We start from the raw sequence: 23,006 nt of genomic DNA, 5'->3' as shown, positions 1-23,006 counted from the left end.
GTGCATGTCAGTGGACTTTATACCCGTCTGTGGTCTGCTGTAAGTACAGAATATTCATTCATAATCATACAGTAAAAAATTACAGGGCGACTCCAAATTATGTTAACATTTGAATGGCGGAAACAATTTATTCACAAAACATACGCCATGTGTGAGATGATTTACAGGAATGTCTCGGCCTGTTCGCCATCATGTTCAACACACACAAACTAACGGGCCATTTAAAGCCCGGACACACATTTCTGAGGGCATAGATGATACCAGCGTCCATATTCTGTACTTCAGGTCGTTGATATCATGAGCTTTCCTGCTATACACACACGCGCTCCTTCACCGCACCCCATAAGCAGAAATCACAGGGTGACCTGGAAAGATGTGGTCGAGATCAAAATAATCCATTAGTGTTAACATCATTTAGACTCGCCCTGTAAACACGTCACAGAAAATACCATAAAAGCTAAATATACTGAGCATGTCTCTGTTACATAAAAAGAGTCCCAAGACGAGGCTTTGGCCAAGAGATTATTTCAAGTGCCGCCCTCCTCTCCACCATATTCACCCTCGCCCGCAGTCCTCTCACCTCTCATTCGTGTGAATGTTTTTGCTCTCTCAACTCTCATAAACTTTTGTTTTCCTCACTTTAAGTTCCAAATCTTATTGAAGAATTTCATCCTGAAGGGTTATCAACAGAAAAAAATGAGTACACGGCCAGTCCTAGCACCGAGAAACGATGAAGTCAAACGAATGAACGCCAAAATTGTCGATTGGTTAAATGCGTATCAATGGACTGAAACAGTGGTGGTGGTGAGGAAGATGAAGACATCAACTTACAATTTCACAAAGAATATCTACAACCGTTAACACCGTCTGGTGTTCCACCGGCCGAATTAGTGTAGAAAGAAGGCCGAAGGTAATGAAGTACATCTTCAGGGGATAACGTGAGACACCAAAAGAGATCTCGATATGCCATTAGTATTAAAATGTTAATCGTTTCCCATTAGAATAGCTTTTGCAAAGACAATTAATAAATCACAGGGACAAACAATCGAAAAAGTCGTTTTATTTAATAGAGAGGAAAAAACGAAACTCTCTCATAGACGGTTATTATACGTTGCGTTGTCACGATCAAGAATCAAAATTCAATGCGATGACGAAAAGTTAATTCAAACATTTGTTTTTACTGAAGTTTTACAGTAAAAGTGTAAGTTTAAAAAGTATTTGCGTGTTAATTTCAAAGCCAAACGAACAAAATCGTATAACACAACAAATACCTCGAACGCAACATGAAACATAATTTTCTTTTATTATGTTTTACTCTGGTTAATTACTCGCTGTAATGTAAACTAGTTAGTTCTATTATGCATATGTAACAATTCCTATGAAAGTAAGAATCTGTTGTGAACTTGGACCCGGACACAGGCAGATGGACATCGTAAGTTCCACCACACACTATTTATTTACAATTATTATATACAATTCGTGCTTACAGACCCCTGTGCCCCCTGCACCAATTCCCCAAAGTCCAGGCCACACTCTCAGTCACTGTGCCTCTCTCTTGACCGCCTCCCGTCCTCTCTCCAGCTCTGTCCTCTTCCACCCGACATCCACTATCGACTGAAGGGAGGTGGCCCCTTATATGGGAACCCGGATGGGCTCCAGCTGCTTCCTGGCACTCCCTCTTGGACACACCCCTGTGTGGTGGAAGTGCCGGCTGTGCACCCGGAAGCCATCCGGGTGTCTCCTGTCTTCTTCTCCCCAGCACTTCCTGGTGTGGCGGAATTGCTGGGCTCCAGGGTTCCTCAGGCACCTGGGCGCCGCCTGGCTGTGGTCACGGGGTCCCTACAGGGCTGGGCTTCCAAGCCCTGTACCCGAGGCCCCCAACATAACCAGGACGGACGCCCCCTCGCGGTCTGGAGGAGGCACAAGCCCTCCTCTGGTCCTCCTGGGACCCCGGCCGGGGACCACACTGTTTAAATTGTACATCTGCATCCCCATAGGCGAGTGGCAGAACAGCATAGTGGCTTGTGCGTAGCGTGGGCCCGGGGGCCATAGAAGCAAAATATAGTGTGCATATATAATATAGATATATAGATATAGATATATTGTGGAAGATGAGCCGAGCTCCAGACAGGCACAGACTCACTGGAGTCCCAACACACACACACACTTTCATTTTCTTCTGGGGTGTTGCACCTTCACTTCGGTAGGACCTTCCCAGCAATGTGATGTTTAGGCTCAGAAGGGCTGGCAGCCATCAAGCGCAGGTGTGTCTGGTCATTTACATTGCATCCTGCAGCCACGCCACATGCACTTGAGAAGAGGTCGTCCTGCACGTTTCAGGCCCGGCCAGTACTTGGATGGCAGACCATCTAGGAGAAGCTTGGGTTGCTGATGGAGGTGTTGGTGAGGCCAGCAGGGGGCTCTCACACTGTACTGTTTGTGTGGACCCCAATACCCCAGTGCAGTGACGGGGACACTGTGTGCTGTAAAATGGCGCCGTCCTTCACATGAGATGTAAAACTGAGGTCCTGACTCTCTGTGGTCATCAAAGACCCCTGGGCCTTCTTCGACAGAGAGTAGGGGGTATCCCGATGTCCAGGCTATATTGCCCACCATGGCTTGTCATTCTGGCCCCTTAATCATCCCCTGTGTCTAATTGTCTCTCTTTCTCACCACTTCACCACCTAATCACTAATGTCTGGTGAGTCTACTGGCACAAAAATGGCCGCCGTCCCTTCATCCAGGTGGGTGCTGCACATTAGTGGTGGTTGAAGTTGCACCCCATCCACTAAGTAAAAACGCTGTTATAAAGAGTTATTATTATTGGTTGGTTGTGTGGCAAAGGGGGCATTTACTTTTTCATGTGGGTGTGATATTTAAAACGTGTGTATTATGTTTACTCGGTTTATCTTTTGGATTAAACAAAATCTGTCTGGAGATCGGAAACAACTAATTGTAGTAAAAGAGGAAAGTAACAAGAGGCAAATACTTTTTCACAGCAATGTGCTTGTGGGATTGTTTGGTCTTTCTGGTAGTCGCTAAAGATGCCAGGCTTGAGTGTGTTTGGTGGGCAGGGGTCAGATCCATGGCAGTAGGAGACCGTGGAAGGTGCCAGGGCAGGCCTTCAAATGTCCTGGGGTGATGACGACGTGTGGAGTGAGCCTTAGGGCATCTAGACAACCTGGCAGTGCCAGTGTGTGACATGTGCCACCTGTAACCAGGCCTCTCTTCATTTGTGCCAACAGGGACGAGGTGATACTCCGGTTGGCGTGACGGCTCTGGCGCTCTCCTTCTGGGACTCTGATGTGTTTCTGGTTGGCGCTGAGGGAGGCCTGGTGCTCAAGTGCTCCTTCTCTGCCCACACCCCGGCAATGCTAGCTGGTAGCGATGCCGACATGATGTTGAGGGCCCCAGCCCAGTTCTCCTTCTCCACGCACTCGGGTCCCATCCATGCCCTGGACTGCTCACCATTTCACAGGTCAGTGTTTGCATGGCAGCGTTGATTGTGTGGTGGCAGCAGTGGACTAAGTAGATAAAGAGACCATGAAAGGTGCCATATCAGGGTGGTTGGCAAACTGACTTCAAGCTGGGTTCATGGGCACAAAAACTGAACCAGAAAGCAAAGTGGAATGTAGTCAAGTGACCTTCCATCTCGCATGGCGATTGGTGGAGGGATAGCAGAGCGGCACAGTGGTTAGTGCTGTAGCCTCTTAGATCTAGAAACCGGGTTCAAGCTGCCCCTCTTCACCCTAAAGCCCACCAACACGCTCATAAGGGTAGTTCAGGTCTTTGGATTTGCCAACATCAAGCTGGTCCTCTCCCTGGTGCTCTCTGTGGCCCAGTAATGAAGTAAGCTGGGTGTTGTTTTTTTTTGTCGGTGGTGTCACAGAATCGATGAGTAGATAACACTGGGCCACATGGCACCAGGGCAGCCTAGAAGGCAGGGGGCAACAGCCACGCCAAGCCAACCAAGCCAGGCTCCAGTTTTTACCACAGTGGGGTTCCCATGTGTGTTCTCCCTGTTCCCTCAAACAGTCTAAACTGGTACTTTATGAGTAGGCACTGCAAAGGGCTGGCACCTCCTGCCAGGGGTGCCACCTGCTTTGCAGCTGATGCTGCTGGGGTGGGCTGTGACCCTGTGGCACCTTAAAATTGTGAGATATGAGAAAATAGAAGAGAGACTCAGTAACGGACATTGGGGTACATGTGAGTAAAGGGAGGCGAGACCCCCGGCCTTGGGTATCCACACACTCCAGAGTTCCAGTTTCAACTGCCCACCGGTGTGCAGGCTCAGGCCGTCAAGGCGCTACATCAAAGCTGCTTCCCTGCCAGGCGCTATATGAAGGCTGACTGAGCCCCCCCTTTGTACTCGCAGGAATCTCTTTCTGAGTGCCGGGACGGACGGCCATGCCCACCTGCGCTCTCTGCTGCAAGGACCCCCGCTCCTGTCTCTGCATGTCTCCGACTCGTACCTGTTCAGCGTGCGCTGGTCACCAACGCGGCCCCTCGTCTTTGCTGTTGGCACAGGACAAGGTGAGTAGCGCGGCATGTGCCCCACTTGTTATTAACGCTGACCTGGACAGGTGCCATCGGGTCTGCCTGCCTGCCTAGGGTTCAATTACCGCACACTCTTATGGAAAAACCAAAATGTCCAACAGACCACTTTATCAGGTTGGTGCTGTCACAGAGCAAACGCGTCACACGTCACACACACAGGTGGCGGGTGGGTTTATTTAACCATGAATGGCCCACAGTGGCACACGCCTGCTCAAGCCGTGTTGGTGCGGTTTCTGCAGTCGTGTTCATTCTTCAAGGGTACCTGATTGTCTTCAAGACCCCTGTACCCTCGCTCTCTGACTCCCCCCTGGGACTCTTCATCTGCCTTCTTGTGCTTATAAAATGTACTGTGAATGTTTGAGGGGCTCAGCGTACCTGTGTGACATTTCACCGTCAATCATCATCCAGCCAGCCGCACCCGTCTTCAGAGTAACGTGTGCCGTCTGCACCCGAGACCACCCGAGTGTTGACACCGTGGCGTCACTTGCACTTCACATGGCTGGAGCTTGTTTTAGTATCGCGTCACGGGATGTGGCGGGGAAAACATCTAAACCTGCGTATTGCCTCACACGTCATGGGGGCTTTCAAAGTGGGGTGCAGAACTCGAGTGATGCTTGGGAGCGACAAACCTCGTCGTCGCTCATGCAAAGCCGCATGTGGCCGTCAGTTCATGGCATCTACAGTACGTGTAGTTAGAACATTCATCCATCATGAGCGTCATTCCATCTCCGTCATAACGCATGGGCACGCTGGCCACTTACCCGGGGGTCCCTTGCTAATCTATGTATGCTGTGCGTGGCTGAGTGGTCGTGTAGGTACGGCCTATAATGCTGCTAAGATGGCTCTGTTTACAAGTTCATCGTTGTCCAGCGTTTCCAGAACAGTCAGTCCAACCCGCTATATCCTAACACCAGTCTGAGCCAACATAGGGTGCAAGGCAGGAACAAATCCTGGGCAGGGTGCCAGCCCACTGCAGGGCACACACGCACCAGGGACAATTCAGGATCGCCAATGCACCTAACCTGCATGTCTTTGGACTGACACAGGGAGAACATGCAAACTCTACGCAGGGAGGACCCAGGAAGCGAATCCAGGTCTCCTAACTGCGAGGCAGCAGCGCTACCCACTGCGCCACCGTGCCACCCTGTCACCAGCACATTCCTCTTTTTTTCAGGATGGGTGTGTCCTTCTCTGCTTGAACGCCATCTTCTGGTGGCTCCCAGCGAGTTGAGACGCCTCACATGCTCTCCTGACCCCGGCTGACAGAAAGCATTAGGGCCAAAGCTCCATCAGCTTGAGAATTCCGAGCCCATTAGGGACATCTTCCTACTCTGATAAACGCCGCCACTCCAGGACGTTGACGCCATTGTTCCCATGTGACGTTGACGTCCTCCTTGGGCTCGTGGTCTTGTGTTCTTCTCCCAAGGTGCAGGTTCTTGCAGACGCCCATCAGGTTTTTCCCTCCGTATAGGAGCATCCATCGCCACCCATACTTGACCTTTGGAAGGGTCATTAATGCCCTGCACCAATGATAATGAATGGCGTTTCATCTTTATCTCATGGTCTTTGCTGCCCTCTAGTGGATTAAACTAATAGAATATATTCCAGGTGATTTTTCTAGGTGTCCACTGTTGTTGACTCCCGCCATGAAGAGGTTTGGTCACTTATTTAAAAATCCTTGAATTGTTTATTTAAACCAGGGGTCCTCAGTCACAGTCCTGGAGGGCCGCAGTGGCTGGGGGTTTTTGTTCTAACCCGGTGGCTTCATTAGAAAGCAGTTCCTGCCAATTATTTAATTTCATGGCTCGCTCGTGCTTTAACTCTGCTATGTCAGGTCACTCTCATCTCTTGGATTTTCTTCCCCTTTCTAAGGCTATCATCATCCAAATGATCTGAAGTCTGAAACAGACGAGTAATTCTCAGTCCTTCACTTTCCCTCCACGTCTTTAATTAAACCCAATAGTGCTCGCTAAACACACACGGGTGTAAATGGAGAAATGCTGCTCTCTTTTCTCATTTGCATGTTGTTGCCAATTAGGAGCCGTTAAAAAGCAAGACTACGCCTGTTTAAGAGTAAAATGAGCAATAAAATCTTAACGAGCGAGACAACTAAAGTGAAGCAGAAGTGTCACTTGAGCAATAAGGGCTTCTTATTGAGCATTTGGGTTGGAGCAGAAACCGGCAGCCACTGCGGCCCTCCAGGACCGTGATTGAGGACCCCTAGTTTAAAGTCTGGCATGTGCTGTTACAGCCAATAATGGTTTGTTTAAATATCGAGTGAAGCCGACCAGTTAAAGAGCAGGAGTGTCGTCTCGTTGTCGCGTTACGTTATGCTAAGCTAGATTACACTGCAGGGGTATCTCACGTACGGTCCTGGAGGTCTGCACTGGCTGCAGGTTTTTTGCTTTAAGCAAATTTTGAATACCGTGTGTACTCACGTATAAGTCGGGTCTTGAAATCTGAAAAATCGACCCTAAAATCAGACCCTAACTTGTACGCCTGTTCAAAACTGCGACCCTTACATTTGTTTTTTTACATCTTCTTGCCTCCTCCAATCTCACATCAGTTTCTCAGACACGATTTTTGTTGCAGCAGCGCGGTTACCAATTTCTTTTGCCACTTCAACGACATTTAATTTAAAACCAGCTTCATATTCTCTTCTGATCGAACGCTCCATTGTAGATAAGGGATGCTCTTACCATAAAGGTGTATGAGGGTGTGAGATACGAAAAACAGAAATCGGTGCAAATGTCACTTCGGAGTAGTGTGGGTATCACCGTGTGCTCACGTAGGCACAATCCATAGAAAAGAAAAGGCAGTGTGCCCCGTGGTGACGCTCTCAGGTGGGTGTTAGCATATCGTAATCTCCTGGACTAATAGCGGGAGTTTTCCGCATTCGATTTAAATGACCGACATTATAAAATACCGTAAGTTATACGGTAAAATCAAGGCCCGACTTATCCGTGGGAGAACTTAAACGCAGACAGTATTTACCTGGTCCAGTGTTTAGTTACGAGCGATCAGCCCACACTCCCAACCTCCTCCTCCTAAGTCAAGAGTGGTGGTCCTGGGGCTTAGGGGGGGTCGCAGTGGCTGCAGGCTTTGTTCCAAACCATTTGCTTAATCAGAAACCAATCCTTGCCTCGTGACTTGTTGCAGTTTGAACTCTTTAATGTCAGGTCATTCTTGTATTGTAGTTTTTTTCTCCCTTTCTAATGATATCACCCTAATAATTTAAAGCCTAAAACAGACGAGGAGTTCTCAGTCCTGCACGTTTTTTTCTACTTCAGTTTCCTTCCAGATATTCCATTAAACGAGTGAGAGTGCAGCATGAAATCACACAGGTCTAGATGGCGGACTGCTGGTTCCTTGGTCATTTGCATCCTACTGCTAATTAGGGGCCATTCAAGGACTGTGCATGCGGTCATTTAAGATTAAAAGAATTAAGGGTTCAAAAACCTTAAGGAAAATGAAACCGAAAAAATGTCACTTGAGCAATAAGGGCTGCACTGACAATAAATGACTTCTCATGAAGTTTGAAGAAAAACCTGCAGCCGCTGCACCCCACCAGGACCACCAATGTTGATCCCTCCCGAGTCTTAAATAGCCAATCAATTAATTAAGTGAAGTAAATTAGAAGCAAAGAGAAAGATTGGTCACTAAATAAGAAAATGGTCAAAATGAAAACTGGAGCCACTGCAGCCCCCCAGGACTGAAGCTGGGGGTACACCGGCACTAGAGTGACACGTTCAGGATTTCAGTTTAGTTAACTTGTTTGCCTATTTTGGTTTTGTCGCCTGTTTTGTTCACCAGCCATCAGTTACTAATCAGAGCTCTCTGGCTACAGTGCCTCCATTTAAACCTGTGCACATGCGTCATGGAGTATCTGTTCATAAAATGACAGAGGAGGACCGCAAAACATTTAGATAAAGTACTCCGAAAACAAATAAATACACTAGCGACTGGGAGCCGATCGAATCGGGCTACAAATTCTATGCTTTCTCTGCAAAGAATTATTTGTTTTTTTTAAGTGCTTAAAATGATTTTGTTATCTTGGCACTGATTTGTGCTTAAAATAGACCTTTACGGCCGATGTAATGAAGAGCTCCCTGTTTAAACGGGGCTGCAAGATGTGAACTCTGCTCTTCGGCACACAAATTTTCAAAACCAACCATATTTTATGACTCTAATCAGAGTCGGAGTAATAATTATGTTGGAGTGGTCAGTTTAGATCTGAGATCGGCTAAAATTTACACAGTGACCATTGTTAATACCCAGCCGCCATTACTCAGTTTGCCAATTGATGTCAGAAGGACGGATGCCAAAACCGAACTGCGCAAAGGTAGATTTCGACGTACCAAGCAAATGGCGATACGTTCTAAATTACTTACGGTTCCGGAGCTGTCGAAGGGTTTAAGTCAGTCGACGATGTTAGTCCTGGAAAGTACGCTCCACCAAACCAACGTTCCAAAAACCAACCGAACTTACTGATATCTGCTCGAACCAACACCGACTTACTACACTCGGCCGTCCAGCGGCGTCACTGAAGCATTCGAACATTCTTAGCCAATCATGCAATACTGCGTCCGCGTTTGCCACGTGATGTTCTAACTACAGAGGCAGAGTCCCATTGCGTGGTTCTAACTTGTATTGAGTCGAGGTACTGACGTGAACACCACACATACGGAGAGTATCAAATTCTATATAAGGATATAAAAGCCATAGCATTAAAACAGCAAGTTTATCTGTTAGGCCTGCCTTCAAATTACGAAAACCTGCAGCCACTGCGGACCTCCAGGACCGTAACGGAGTTCCCATCCCCTTTATGTGGTATAATATCACATCACACTGCACAGAAATCCCTGGGAAACACGATCACATCGTACTGCTTCCTGACACATCGAAACTGTAATCGTATCGTCTGAAGGTCAGAGGGCTCCATCATTAGATGTGATGGATGACGTTGTTTACCTCCGGTCTGTTGGGATTTCAGTTTTTTTTTTTTTAATTGTTTTTCTCTCCATCACAGGACTGGTGCAGATTTTTGACCTGAGCCGAGGGTCTCTAACACCCACAGCAACGATTGAACAGAACAGCAGCGGCAGACCAGTCTACTGTATGGAGTTTAACCCAAAGCAGATGGAGCTGCTGGCGGCTGGTGGGGCCGATGGCACAGTCAAAATCTGGCACTTGAGTTCCGAGTTGACGGAGCAGAGGCCAAAGGAGACGTCACATCTGGAGTATCTGGCAAATGAGGTACCAGAGTAGAAGGAACCGAGGAAAAAATCCACAGACTGAACGTGCCTGTAAACATGAAGCAAATCCCCCCAACTTGCAATAAAGAGCACCGTCCTGAATTTGTTGAAATTGTGACAATTACTGCCTGCTGTCAGGTACACAAAATGAGAGTTTAAAAAAAACAACCTCATGAAGTCAGAGTGTGTAACGTTGCCAGTTAGAACCTGAAGCGTTTAATTAAGCACAAAACAGTACAGAAGTTACGTGTCGTGTTCTCTACGTTAAAATCAAGCAGAGCATTTAAAAGCTAACAGCACGATAAAATGCAGACACTTGGACAGTACTTGCAGAGAAGCATGGAGCGAAACATTTTGAGTCATGCAGTTCCTGCTTGTCGGTAAACGCAAGCCAAGTTGTCACTGGCGGGCAGGGCGGGTTAGGATCAGTTCACAAACAGCGAGCGCGTAAACTCGACGAAGTCGAAAGCGGAAGGCAGCTCTCGGCCCTTCGTGTCAATGTAGGGCTTCATGTGCGAGATGCAGTAGTCTGCTTGTTCCTTTGTTAGGTTCTGAAAAGAAAGAGAAAAACAAAAAATGAATCCAAGCTTTGTTTAATAAGAAAATGAAATCTTAAAGCACTAAACAGGGATTTATTGGTGCGCCCGTAATGCATACCCCACATCTCTCCCGCCATACCTGATAAAGTTCCTCTTTGGTGACATACGGCTTGCTCTCTGCACTGAGGGCCCGGAAAGCACTTTCAATTTCTTCGCTGGACTTGACGTTTTCTGTCTCCCTACTGATCATAAATGCCATGTACTCCTGAAGCGACACGTGGCCATCCCTGTGGGAACAACGCAGCAGATGAACAATCCCACCACTGCACTGGTCCTTTACTTTTGTAACGTTTCAGTTTAACAAAAACTTTAAATGAAATAAGAGTTTATAAAGGAAATGGAAAAACAGAGTCTGCAGTGTGAAGGCATCAGAAATGGCAGCACATAGCAGTCGAGCCCCTCACACGTGTCACAAAACACCTCTGTGGCTTTAATTTAAAGCACTGAAATACGATGAAGGAGAAGCTGTGGTCCATCTCAGACTTTACTGACATATTATAGGAAATGCGGCTCAAAACCTGTGTGTCCGCTCCCTTGTGCTCAATTAAAATCGGCACATTCTGGTTTTTTCTTGTCTTTTTAAAAATTTTACTGAATTTATTAAAATCAAATAACATTCCATAGAAGCAAGTCAAGTTTTACAAAACTAGGTTAGAAAAGAAATCAACCGCTACTCACGAGTAAGAAAGCTGGGTCAGCAGAGTAAAACGTTAATAGTAGGAAAAATAAAGAGAGAGAGAGAGAGAGAGAGAGAGATAGAGAGATAGGTGAAAGGCACTATATAATAGATAGAGTGAAAGGCACTACAGTTGTGCTTGAAAGTTTGTGAACCCTTTAGAATTTTCTATATTTCTGCATAAATACGACCTAAAAATCATCAGATTTTCACTCAAGTCCTAAAAGTAAAGAGAAACCAGTTAAAGAAATGAGGCAAAAAATATTATACTTGGTCATTTATTTATTGAGGAAAATATTTGAATATTACATATTTGTGAGTGGCAAAAGTATGTGACCCTTTGCTTTCAGTATCTGCTGTGACCCCCCCAATAACTGCAATTAAACATTTCCGGTAACTTCTGATCATTCCTGCACACTGGCTTGGAGGAGTTTGAGCCCATTCCTCCGTACAGAACAGCTTCAACTCTGGGATGTTGGTGGGTTTCCTCACATGAACTGCTCACTTCAGGTCCTTCCACAACATTTCGATTGGATTAAGGTCAGGACTTTGACTTGGCCATTCCAAAACATTCACTTTATTCTTCTTTAACCATTCTTTGGTAGAACAACTTGTGTGCTTAGGGTCGTTGTCTTGCTGCGTGACCCACCTTCTCTTGAGATTCAGTTCATGGACAGATGTCCTGACATTTTCCTTTAGAATTCTCCGATATAATTCAGAATTCATTGTTCCATCAATGAAGGCTAGCCATTATGGCCCAAACCATGATACCACCACCACCACCATGTTTCACAGATGGGATAAGGTTCTTATGCTGGAATGCAGTGTTTTCCCTTCTCCAAACATAACCATTTTCATTTAAACTAAAAAGTTCTATTTTGGTCTCATCTGTCCACAAAACATTGTTCCAACAGCCTTCTGGTTTGTCCACGTGATCTTTAGCAAACTGCAGACGAGCGGCAATGTTTTTTTTTTGGAGAGCAGTGGCTTTCTCCTTGTAACCCTGCCATACACACCATTGCTGTTCAGTGTTCTCCTGATGGTGGACTCATGAACATGAACATTAGCCAATGTGAGAGAGGCCTTCAGTTGCTTAGAAGTTACCCTGCAGTCCTTTGTGACCTCGCTGACTATTACACGTGTGCCTTGCTCTTGGAGTGATCTTTGTTGGTTGACCACTCCTGGGGAGGGTAACAATGGTCTTGAATGTCCTCCATTTGTACACAATCTGTCTTGACTGTGGATTGGTGGAGTCCAAACTCTTTAGAGATGGTCTTGTAACCTTTTCCAGCCTGATGAGCATCAACAACTCTTTTTGTGAGGTCCTCAGAAATCTCCTTTGTTCATGATATGATACACTTCCACGAACATGTGTTGTGAAGGGCAGACTGTGATAGATCCTGTTCTTGAAATAACACAGGGTGCCCACTTACACCCGATTGGCATCCCATTGATTGAAAACACCCGACTCGAATTTCACCTTCAAACTAACTGATCATCCATGAGGTTCACATACTTTTGTCACTCACAAAAATGTAATATTCGATCATTTTCCTCAATAAATAAATGACCAAGTATAATATTTTTGTCTCATTTGTTTAACTGGTTTCTTTTTATCTACTTTCAGGACTTGAGTGAAAATCTGATGATGTTTTAGGTCATATTTATGCAGAAATATAGAAAATTCTAAAGGGTTCACAAACTTTCAAGCACCACTGTATATGATAGATAGATATATAGGTGAAAGGCACTATAAGATAGATAGATATGTGAAAGGCACTATATAATAGAATAAAAAGGGGGAGAGAATCCACTTCCTCAATTTACTGTAAATGCTTATTCTAAAATGTTATTGATTAGTTCCTGCCAGGTTTTGAAAAAGTTTTGCACAGATCCTTTAAGTGTGAATTTGATTTTTTCCAGTTTCAAATAGGATATGACATCAGTTACCCACTGACTTATAAAGGGGAGCGTTAGGATTCTTCCAGTTGAAAGATAAGCCTACATGCCAATAGTGTAGTAATGGCCATTACAGTTTGTTTTGTCAGTTTCTTTAAGCCCCCAGGGAGTCCACCAAACACCTGTTAATGTATAAGGAGTGATTGGGACACCAAGGCCGTCTGATAGGCATTTCAAGAGTTTGGCCCAGAATGATGTTAATTTGGTGCCCACTCAGAACATGTGGCCCAGTGAGGCTGGAACTCGATTGCAGCGGTCGCAGGTTGGATCTTGCCCTGGAAACATTTTAGCCAATTTTAAACGACAGAGATGTGCTCGATAGATAATTTCGAGTTGAATAATTGTATGCTTTGCACATATGGAGTTCGACTTAATTCTGTGCAAAATTGGCACATTCTAAAACCTGACCAGTAGACATTGGTCAAGTTTTCCCTTTATTTAAAGCTCTGGATGGACCTGCACCTGGACAGCACACTACAGACCACGGCACCAGAGCTAATGGTGGAAGTTGCCAGAGCAGCCCCAGAAACATGCTGGTCTGAGAAGGTAATGACCGTGTAATTACTCGTCACTGGTCCGGCTTTGACTAGCTTTCATTTATATTCCTTTATCATGGCAATGCAGCTCGCTACAGAAAGGTGAATTCTAAAACAAAGGTTATTCATCTGAAAATTTCAGTAGGTTTTATTATTTTTCAATAAAAAGCAAGATCAGTGGAAATTATACCATCACTTACAAAATATTTTGGTTTTTATCCATCAAAAACAAAACAAAATACCTTTAAGCGAAGGCGACAGCTTCTGATGGTGGTGTTAAAGGGTGGGATGTGAGGAGTAGGGATGAGAGGGAAAGAAACACTCCTCTCTCAAATGTGACATGCCTTCATGTTTAATAAAAGAAAAAAAGGCATTCAAATTTTGGTAACGTAACACGTCGATTCAAGCGCCTTATTAATTTTTGACAGCACAACTGAGCGCACGATCTGAAGTAAAAGCAACAGCATAACATTAACACTTTAAATTGTCTTCAGTATGAGAACACACAAGAAAGCAGCCAAGTTTAACAACTCCGAGGTTGTACAGGCCAAAAAAAATCATGGATATGAAAATAAGAATTTATGTTTGAGTTTTAACTGATCAAGTGTTAAATATGGATGGTGTTTCTGAATTCATGATTGCCTTTTGTTCCACTTCACTGTGAATGAAATGCCAATGTATAGCAGTTGAATGCAGTTCTTGGGTGTCTTTATTTCTGTGGTTTTTAAATCTTAACATGTGTTTCTAATTAAGTTACCGCTGTGTCTGATGGGAGTTGTCATGTTATCAACGATATCAGCTGTTTTTGACCATATTCTTGTGTGTAAAAATGCCACATCTACACAGACAGTGATGGGCAAGTGTCGTTTTTGAACATCTTAAGAGTATTTCTTTTATTAAACTATTTTCAAAGCAACATTGTCTGGAACTTTCCATTTTTTTTTTTTTTAATGTGAAATGAAACTACCAAGATGTTTGATTTAAGTTTATGAAATGAATTTTGTTTACTACTAAGCCTCCCTCCTACAAATAGCACACAACACGTGTGGTGCCTCGGGTCTAATTGAGGAGGTGAAATGTCAAAGTGCTTCACACGGTGACGATGGGGTTTACCTGTTAGGATCTACAGTGTCAAGGATGGCCTCGAACTCTGGATCTGGCTCGCCTTCCTCCACCATGGGCAAGTCATAACCCAGGGAGCGCAGACACGATTTGAATTCCTGGTGGTTGAGACGACCAGACTTGTCTTTGTCGAAGTGTCTACAAGAGACAGAGGGTGACAGTTCAGTTTAGGTGACCCAGGAAGTGTCTTGAGAAAATGACAAATGAGGTCAGGTTATACTCACTTGAACATCATACTGAACTCTTTGAGGGCTTCTTCTGTTACACCCGTTGTATTTCTGAAAAACAGAAAAAATATATAATAATAAAGCAGACAGTAAGTGCAAAGGGAGGAATGCATAAGGAAAAAGAACTTCAGAACTTTAATTTGTCCTCATTGGGACAACTATCTTTTTACAGAAGTTCTTTAAAAAAATGTATAAAATAGATAAATAATTACACACACACACCAGAATGACTAAAAAGGAAGAGAAAAAAAAATAGAAAATCTGCTAGCAAGCCGCACTATTACACAACTTCGGCTCTTCCGATTTTCTGTTAGTCCAATGATGAAACTGGGGACCTGAACCAACAAAGGTGGCAGCCTATTGAAGAATTTGTGTCTGACACTTATGCCTTTCAGCTCTTAGCAGCAGCGTATCAGACTTTTAATGAGTGTTACGGAGGACACGGGAGTGAGAGGACTAAACTGTAATCCACTGTTCATGCAATCAGCACTCACCTTGCTTGAATCTGCTGTTCGAGGTTGTGTTGCATTCTCATGCCCAACTGATCCAGCTGGTCCCATTGCTGTGCCAGTCCTACGGTACTGTGTTCTGTGTATTTGTTGTCTAGAATAAGCGCTTCTTCCATGGCTGCCCCCAAATCCTCGATCTTTTTCAGTTGACTACGCATAGCACGAATTTCTTGATGTTTACGCTGAAATGGCAAAACACATCTCGGGTAAAGAAAAAAAAGAAAAGAAACTGGCACAAATCTGGAGGTCACCAAACCACTCGTTTAAAAGCATTGTTATCATCTCAAGTATCCGAAGTACCCCACCTCAGCAAAACGTCACCTGTTGCTTTTTCAGTTGTGACTAAGGAGCCACATAGCCAAGTGTAAATGATGGTTTGATGTCCTTCAGTGCACAAGCAGAAAGCTGATATCTTGTTTTGCACACAAAAATGGTACTCGTTCTTCTTCAGTGTACACATAAAAGCATCAAGAATAACAATGCCAACTGATCTGTTAAGCTCAGGAATTCTTAGGCAAAAAAAAAAAAAAAAAAATAGGGCCACCAGGACATCTGGAACAGTTTCCTTGATCCAAAGGTGTGGTAAGTTGAGGTCTGCAGCTCATTGCCTTTTAAATAAATAATCGTCACACTCACGGCTGTAAGGAGGGGGTGTGGTAGTGTGGCTGGAGCGGTTCCTGGGCACGATTCGGAATGGGAGTTTCCTCAGTTAAGTGTACAGGTGAGGAATCGTCCATGTCCATAACTGATGCCAGGGCCAGCTAATCACCACACCTGTGCCACATCCCCACATACACGACAAGAAGCGCAAGTAATAGAAATGGAACTGAGGTCAAGATGGCTGAAGGGCACTCTTGGTGAGGAGGATCTGGCCACTTGGAAGAGAAAGGCAGCATGAACTGGGGCCCTGCGAAGAAGCGCAGGGTTGGTTCGCCCCACTGAATAATAATGTGGAGTGGGGTGAGCATGGACGATGACCTCCCTAGGGATCCAAGGTACGACTGCGGGTGCGTGAAGAATGACAGGAGGAATGGCGACCTCGGATGGGAGTTTGGGGATAAGTTTGTGGCTGCTGTGTCTCCGCTGGCTGCGCAAGTGATGAGTGAACCAGAGAGATGGAGGAGGTGGTGAGATCGGGAGGAGCCAGTGACTGCATTTCAACCTCTGCTTTTATTGGATTTATTGTGTTTTTATTCTCCACTCTTCACTTGGTTTTTATGGATTATTTATTTATGGATGTTTAGAAGTACTGCATTGTGGACACCATTTTTGGTTTGTTTTGATTCTTTGAATAAAAACACCTTTGCACTTTTCCACCATCCCCTTGCTCCATGTGAGAATTGTCCCCATCAGTCAGCTCAGTTCGGTCATAACTATTGACGGTGTTGGGTTCAAGAGGCTCCCAAATGTGAAGAGAGAGTCTGGAATGGACCTGCATTGTCACAATAAGACTCAAAATTTCAGTTGTTCCAAGATTCGGGGTGCAAAGCAGGACCAGCAGAGTATTCAGTGCAGTAGCTGGATTTTATGGTTAGAAAACCGTTGGTCCAGACCTCCTCTGCGAAGCAAGGAAACTCAAAAGAAAACGCCATGGAATCAGCAATTTGTTTTTTTTATTACCTTAGTGGCTTCAAGCTGGGACTCCAGTGTTCCAGATTCTTCCACCATACAGGACCTGAACACAAACAGAGCGTAAGAGAGGAGAAACACAACAAGCAAGATGCTCAAAGTTTCCAACTGGTGGTCAGACTGGACCCTCTGTACTGCTCATTCATAGTGCTCTCCAGTAACCGGCTTAGAGATGCACAGATCATGCAGTAGCCCCCCGTGTAAGCACATGGTGGGTGTAATGCAACCAGATGGTAACTTTGAGTTGTGACCTGAAAGAGGTTAACTCAAACACACATCTCCAAGCTGCTAAAGGGTGGGAGCCAAGTGCATTCACCAAGACGTTCCGCTACCAAGTCATCCCAAGAATCATCTGAAGGCAAAGCATTCGGGTCTGGATTGACGTTCAGTAGCGGAAAGTGGGCGGTTTGGATTAAAGTGCAGAATGTAAAGATAGCCTGTTACTCCTTTAATAGATAGCTCTTAGATGTGGTGCCCATTTTTATGAACGTGACGCGACAGAAACTTTAATAGAACGTTGAAAGAAAATGTCGACATGTGTATTCATGAAGTCAAAAATACAATGGCGTCGACTGCACTTGGCTCAGCCTACCAGTGCCTACTCACTCTCAGCCAACAAAGCCCAGTTATGCCAACAGTAGCCACAACCATGCTTGGATAGGCCTAAGTGACACAGGAGGTAGAAACTGTCACATGTACTGAATCTTAATAGGGGGTGACGGTTTTGCGCTTTTTTTTAGTACTGGTTTGGATTTTTGTAAAAAAAAAAAAAAAAAATTAGTAAATTATATTGGTAGCATCCGTTCTGCAGACTCTGAAGAAAGAGTGCCTGGGATTATGAAAAGCTGAAACAAGGCTGAATCTAGAGATCTGGGGACATCTCCAGTAAAATGAGTCGCAGTAGTTGTAGTAGCAGAGTCAGTGTGTACTTGGAGGGCACATCTGACCAGCAGGCAACATGTCGCTGTTCTCCGATGCCTGAATAACAAGCATGTATTATAAGAGGGCTCACCCGACATACTCCTTAGTATGTGATTGTGTGGTCACGTGACACCATCACGGACACGTGTAGATTAATGGGCCTTACTGAATTCCATCCTTGATACCGTATGCTCCAATTAGGTTGTAACTAACTCTACATCAACAGCTTTGTAATTCCTCACTCTCCCCTAACAGCTACTGTGGTAATGGGCATTAATATTTCATTGATCTAACGTGAGAAAGTGTAATGGATGCTACAGTACATTTAAGCCAAAAAAACAATAAAGCTTTCTGCAATTGGGAGGCCTTGAACTTGAGTATATTTTGCATCTGTAAAAGAAATGTATGTACTTGTAAAACTACAAATCAGAGTGCGTGTGAGACAGCTGTTGATGTTTTTTTCTTTTTTCAATGTAGCCTTGTGCTACCATCAGGCACTCTCTTTACAGACGGTCTCCGTACCATTAGCTCATCTCTCGAGTTGAAAAGTGGCTGTAATTTGGTTGCCTAAAATTATTATTAACAATGAGGGAAATGTCTTTCTGCAATTCCAAATGAATTTAAGTTGGGAAGTTGTCCCCACCACCCCTTATGATTTCAGGCTAAAAGAAGGAATAGTTGCTAAAGCACTTAGCCCGCAGGCAAAAATGTCAATTAACCAAAGCGAAACTACATTCATAATCAAAAGAATGCTAGATGAACCTCAAATAATGAGTTTAGGGTGTGCCAGCTATAATTCACACAATCGCCTGTTCAGAAATATGGAGCACAATTAGGGATGACCTATTATTACCATTATCAGTATTTCGATGTTAGCAATTAGTTATTCTGCCCACTGGCAGATTTGCACTTTTTAGGCCCTGAAGGTTGAACTGTTATGACTGCCGATTTGTAGCCAACGACGAGGTCTTGGTAACCACTGCTGTCTTCTTCAGTGAGGTTGTTTCACGGCAGATCACCAAAAACTTTTTAAAAATATCTCAGATTAAAAATAAATAAACAAAATTGCTGCATTGGATCATCTCACATCTCAAAGTCACTGGTGTGGATAAAAGTCTCCAATGCCTTATGGTTTTCAAGTTATGGAGAGATGAAAATTAGGGAAATGTTATATACACGGACAACGCATCATAGAATGATGAAATAAAACAGAGTAAAGAGTTTATTTTAGACACCTATGAGAAATGAGTAAAGGAATGTTCACCTTTACAATGACCCCAAGCAAAAAAAGGGCTTTTTTTTTTATTAGCCTAAAATAAATAATTGGGTAACACTTTAGTTTAGGTACTGTAAAAATGCATCTATTACTCATTTATTCTTATATAACAAGACCTTAACAAAGGCCTCTTTTGGACTTCATAATACTTACAAAACATCAGTAGATTGGTTATTCATGTCTGTGCAGTGTGGCAAATTGACATGATGGGAAAATTACTTGTTAATATGAACGATTCACCAGACTTGTACAAAATACGGAGCATTAAGAGAAACGTGTCTTGGTTAAGCCAAGTGTGACCACTCAAAGTGAAGTTTTCTTAGCAGGTCACATTGTGGAGATGAAGAAAAACCTTAGTGATGTTTAGAAGTGTTGTGAAGACCCCTAGAATTGTAAGTGAGCAATAGATGCACTTTTGCAGTACCTAAACTAAAGTGTTAGCAATAATTGTAATAAAGCTTATTTTCTGTTATAAAGGTTAAGTGTTTTAAATTATTTATATTAAATATATTTAGAATGAAACATCCTTAATTTGAATTTTTTTTTTGTTTACAGCTAGCCTACATGATTCTTTAATAAACTTTTCAAAGTTTTTCAAAACTATTATTTTGTTTTGAATTTCTCTGTATTATTAATATTTTTTTTAAAACTCCTTCTCATGCAGTAGACACCCCAAATCTTTAAGCATCGTGCACTAAAGTCGCTTTTGAGACCCATCCAGGATTAGAGGCCCGGACGCTTAAGCTTTGTTAGTTTCATCATCGATCCGCCCCGGACTTGGTCTCTGACATTTATTTTTTACCGAAAGTTCTAACTTCTTAGCTTGTGAAAGAAAAAGACATTAAATGTCATCATACACTAAGAAGTTGAAACATAAAAGACTGTATAAAAGTTGGCATGTTAGTGGTGGCTTGGAGTTGACATCTGGAAGGTTGTCTTGTCGGTTCAAATCCTGTTACTGCCAGAAGGGGTCCTGCTCCACTGGGGCCGTGAGCGAGACCCTTAACCTGAAAATTACTGCAGGGGTGCTGTACAATGGCTGACCCTGCACTCTGAACTCCAAAAGGTCATGCAAAAAGACAATTTCCTCCTTGGGGATTATTAATAGAGTATATAAAATAAAAAATCCAATCAAAAATATAAGCAAGATTTGCCAGTATCTGTGGTGTAATATGTGTGTGCTGTACATTTTAAATTTAACTGAAGTGTTTTCTGACGATTTGTACAGCAAAGCATGTAAAAGGTTATGAACTACAAGTATAGATGATAAAATATTCAAAACACGTGACAGCTTTTACCCCCAGGTTTGGTATTTTTAAATGATTAACAGCCCACCTATTTTATCAATCGATATTTGCTTATTTTAAATCAGCCTTAACTTGTGGTAAACAATACAAAGCAAGATAAATCAAGGATTGAACTTGAGTGAAGGTTAGTAAAAGAAACTCAGAATCCATTAGAGATTTACACTAAAGTGACTGAGGTGGGGAGACCCCTGGGTGGGGTTTACATTTAAAACCAGAAGAGAAAACAAAAGGAAAAAACCTTCCAGACAAATCATCACCAACTTCATATTGATAGACACGGATGACCCGACGATAGGCTATGCTAGTCAGAGAAGGGGAAAGAAAGGCCATGAATACCAACAGAAAACCCTGATGATCAGAATGGATAGAAAGAAACACATAAAAACTCTGAACACTTCTAAAATAAGTTGATAAAGAAAATTGATATTAACCCATCCAGAAGATATGTCCTGTTAACAAAAGTGATCCAAGCATCAGGCGGCAGGAAAGCAGAGAAGAAAAAGAGAAAATTAACAACATTATTTCAAAACAAACAAAGCACATGACAAACATAATACTGAAATAAATACACAGTACACAGTTTTACAATTGAGAAAGCAGAAGATAAGAGAAGCATTCAAATGACAAGGAGCTCCATTTTGACAATTGCTTGGCTTGCTGACAGTGGGAGACTGAAGTATTACGCTGCCTAAGCTATCTGGATGAACGACAAACTCCACACACACACCGATATCATGCAAACAGTGGTAGCAACATGGAGGACGTGTATTCAGATATGCACAGCGGCGAGAATGAATTACAGCAGGCATGTGCAACCTTGACAGGACTATGGGCCGGATTAGAAAGTAGAAAGATTACGCGGGCCGGAGTACTTCAGGATATATATGTATTTCTGAAAATCGAAAATGCAAGAAGGCCAAAAAAAAACAACAACAAATATTTATTAATATATGATTTAATAAAAACTCTTTATTAATGCGACGATTGAGATTGCATGGTGGACACAAGCTTATCAATATTAGGAGATATTGCGGACATGGAAACTCGCAACGTGTTTTCTAGGTGCTCATCAGTAATTTGCGTCCTGGTTTTGGATTTTACGAAGTTCATCCTTGAAAAAAGTTGCTCGCATTTATAGCTGCTGCCAAATAGAGTCATTCTTTTCTGAGCAAAAGCTGTCAGCTTTGAAAACTTGTCACGTGGGAAATAGTTTTTATAAAAGTCAAGTAATTCAATATCATTGAATTTTGATTTCAGGACAAGGTTCTCTTGTAGTTCAATTAATTCCATTTGCAATGAAAGTGGAGCTACTTCGACATCAACATCAAATGGACAAGAGAAAATTTGCAAGTTTGCTTCTTGATTTTTAAAATCACAGAACCTAGTGTTGAATTCTCCACTCAATGAATTTAATTCATTTGCAAACGATTCACAATCAAAATCTTTGTGGTCCGTTCGCAAGTGTGGGAAAATGATAAGTATTGCCTTCCTTTAATTGGCTTTCCCAGAGTCGAAGCTTATTTTGAAATGATTTTATGTGTCCATAAAGCTCATGAATCATTTGTAATTTAGCATTAAGTTCATTGAAATGTGTTGTTAGGTCGACAAGAAATGCAAGATCACACAGCCAGGGTTTGTTTTCTAGCTCAGGAATAGGTTTTCCTTTCATATCCACGAAAAGAGATACCTCATTTCTCAAATCATAAAAACATTTCAACATTTTTTCCTTGCTAAGCCAACGCACTTCACAATAAAATGTAAGATCTTTATGGTTCGAAAGAACGTCAGCCAGAAATTCTTGAAATTGGCGGTGATTTAGCGCCCTGGATTTAATGAAGTTTATACATGCAGTTATTGTGCCCATCACATGTGCAAATGTAACTGATTTTGCACACACGTTTTGTTGGTGTATAATGCAAAAACCGACAAATCTTCGGTACTGATTTTGTTACTTGATAATTTAGTTTTTATTTGGGCAACAACTCCGATGTTTGGTCCAATCATCGGTGGATATTCCGCATAATTTTTCCCACTTTAAATCAAATACAGTAAAAACAGTTTTTACTGTCTTCACCCCTTGTTGTATTCATTGGTTGGAGAGCAAGCAATTCTTCCGTACAATTGAAGCTAGCGAATAAGTATAGCCAATTGAGCGGTATCGTTGGAGTCTGTACTCTCATCAAGAGCAATGGAAAATGCTTCAAATTTTGATGCAATATTTTTAATGCTTAATTTTATGTCACTGGCCATTTCGTCGATTCGTCAGGTTAATGTCCAACGAGAAAGACTTATCTTTTCAATTTCATGGCTTTTCTCTGGACACAGAACTTTCGTGACTGCAGTAAGGCATTCCTTGACAAACTCGCCTTCAGGATATGGTTTTGAGTGCTTTTCGCTAACAATAAAACTTGCACGAACAATATTGTCAGCTAC

General features: G+C 43.1%; 2 protein-coding genes across 12 annotated transcripts in view; one reads left to right on the top strand and one right to left on the bottom strand.

Moving 5' to 3' along the window:
* Window positions 1-10,114, top strand: part of dync2i2 (dynein 2 intermediate chain 2) — a 44,544-nt gene extending 34,430 nt beyond the window's left edge. For both annotated transcript variants that reach the window (XM_039764331.1, XM_039764332.1), the window contains 3 exons: window positions 3,246-3,478; window positions 4,376-4,533; window positions 9,587-10,114. In XM_039764331.1, the coding sequence (XP_039620265.1) occupies window positions 3,246-3,478; window positions 4,376-4,533; window positions 9,587-9,825 (630 nt within the window). In that variant the 3' untranslated portion in view covers window positions 9,826-10,114. The remainder of the gene's footprint in view (window positions 1-3,245; window positions 3,479-4,375; window positions 4,534-9,586) is intronic.
* sptan1 (spectrin alpha, non-erythrocytic 1) overlaps window positions 9,997-23,006 on the bottom strand; it is a 74,725-nt gene continuing 61,715 nt past the window's right edge. For 5 of the 10 annotated variants that reach the window (XM_039764323.1, XM_039764322.1, XM_039764321.1 and 2 more), the window contains 8 exons: window positions 21,005-21,022; window positions 20,812-20,874; window positions 17,061-17,115; window positions 15,426-15,622; window positions 14,929-14,982; window positions 14,696-14,842; window positions 10,491-10,638; window positions 9,997-10,363 (listed from right to left, as the gene is read on the bottom strand). In XM_039764323.1, the coding sequence (XP_039620257.1) occupies window positions 10,238-10,363; window positions 10,491-10,638; window positions 14,696-14,842; window positions 14,929-14,982; window positions 15,426-15,622; window positions 17,061-17,115; window positions 20,812-20,874; window positions 21,005-21,022 (808 nt within the window). In that variant the 3' untranslated portion in view covers window positions 9,997-10,237. The remainder of the gene's footprint in view (window positions 10,364-10,490; window positions 10,639-14,695; window positions 14,843-14,928; window positions 14,983-15,425; window positions 15,623-17,060; window positions 17,116-20,811; window positions 20,875-21,004; window positions 21,023-23,006) is intronic. The other 5 variants (XM_039764327.1, XM_039764326.1, XM_039764329.1 and 2 more) reach the window with 2 other exon arrangements.

The sequence above is a fragment of the Polypterus senegalus genome, chromosome 9 (assembly GCF_016835505.1).
Source record: "Polypterus senegalus isolate Bchr_013 chromosome 9, ASM1683550v1, whole genome shotgun sequence".
Taxonomy (NCBI): domain Eukaryota; kingdom Metazoa; phylum Chordata; class Cladistia; order Polypteriformes; family Polypteridae; genus Polypterus; species Polypterus senegalus.
Note: the sequence above shows the minus strand (reverse complement) of the source record. Positions and strands in the feature narration are given on the sequence as shown.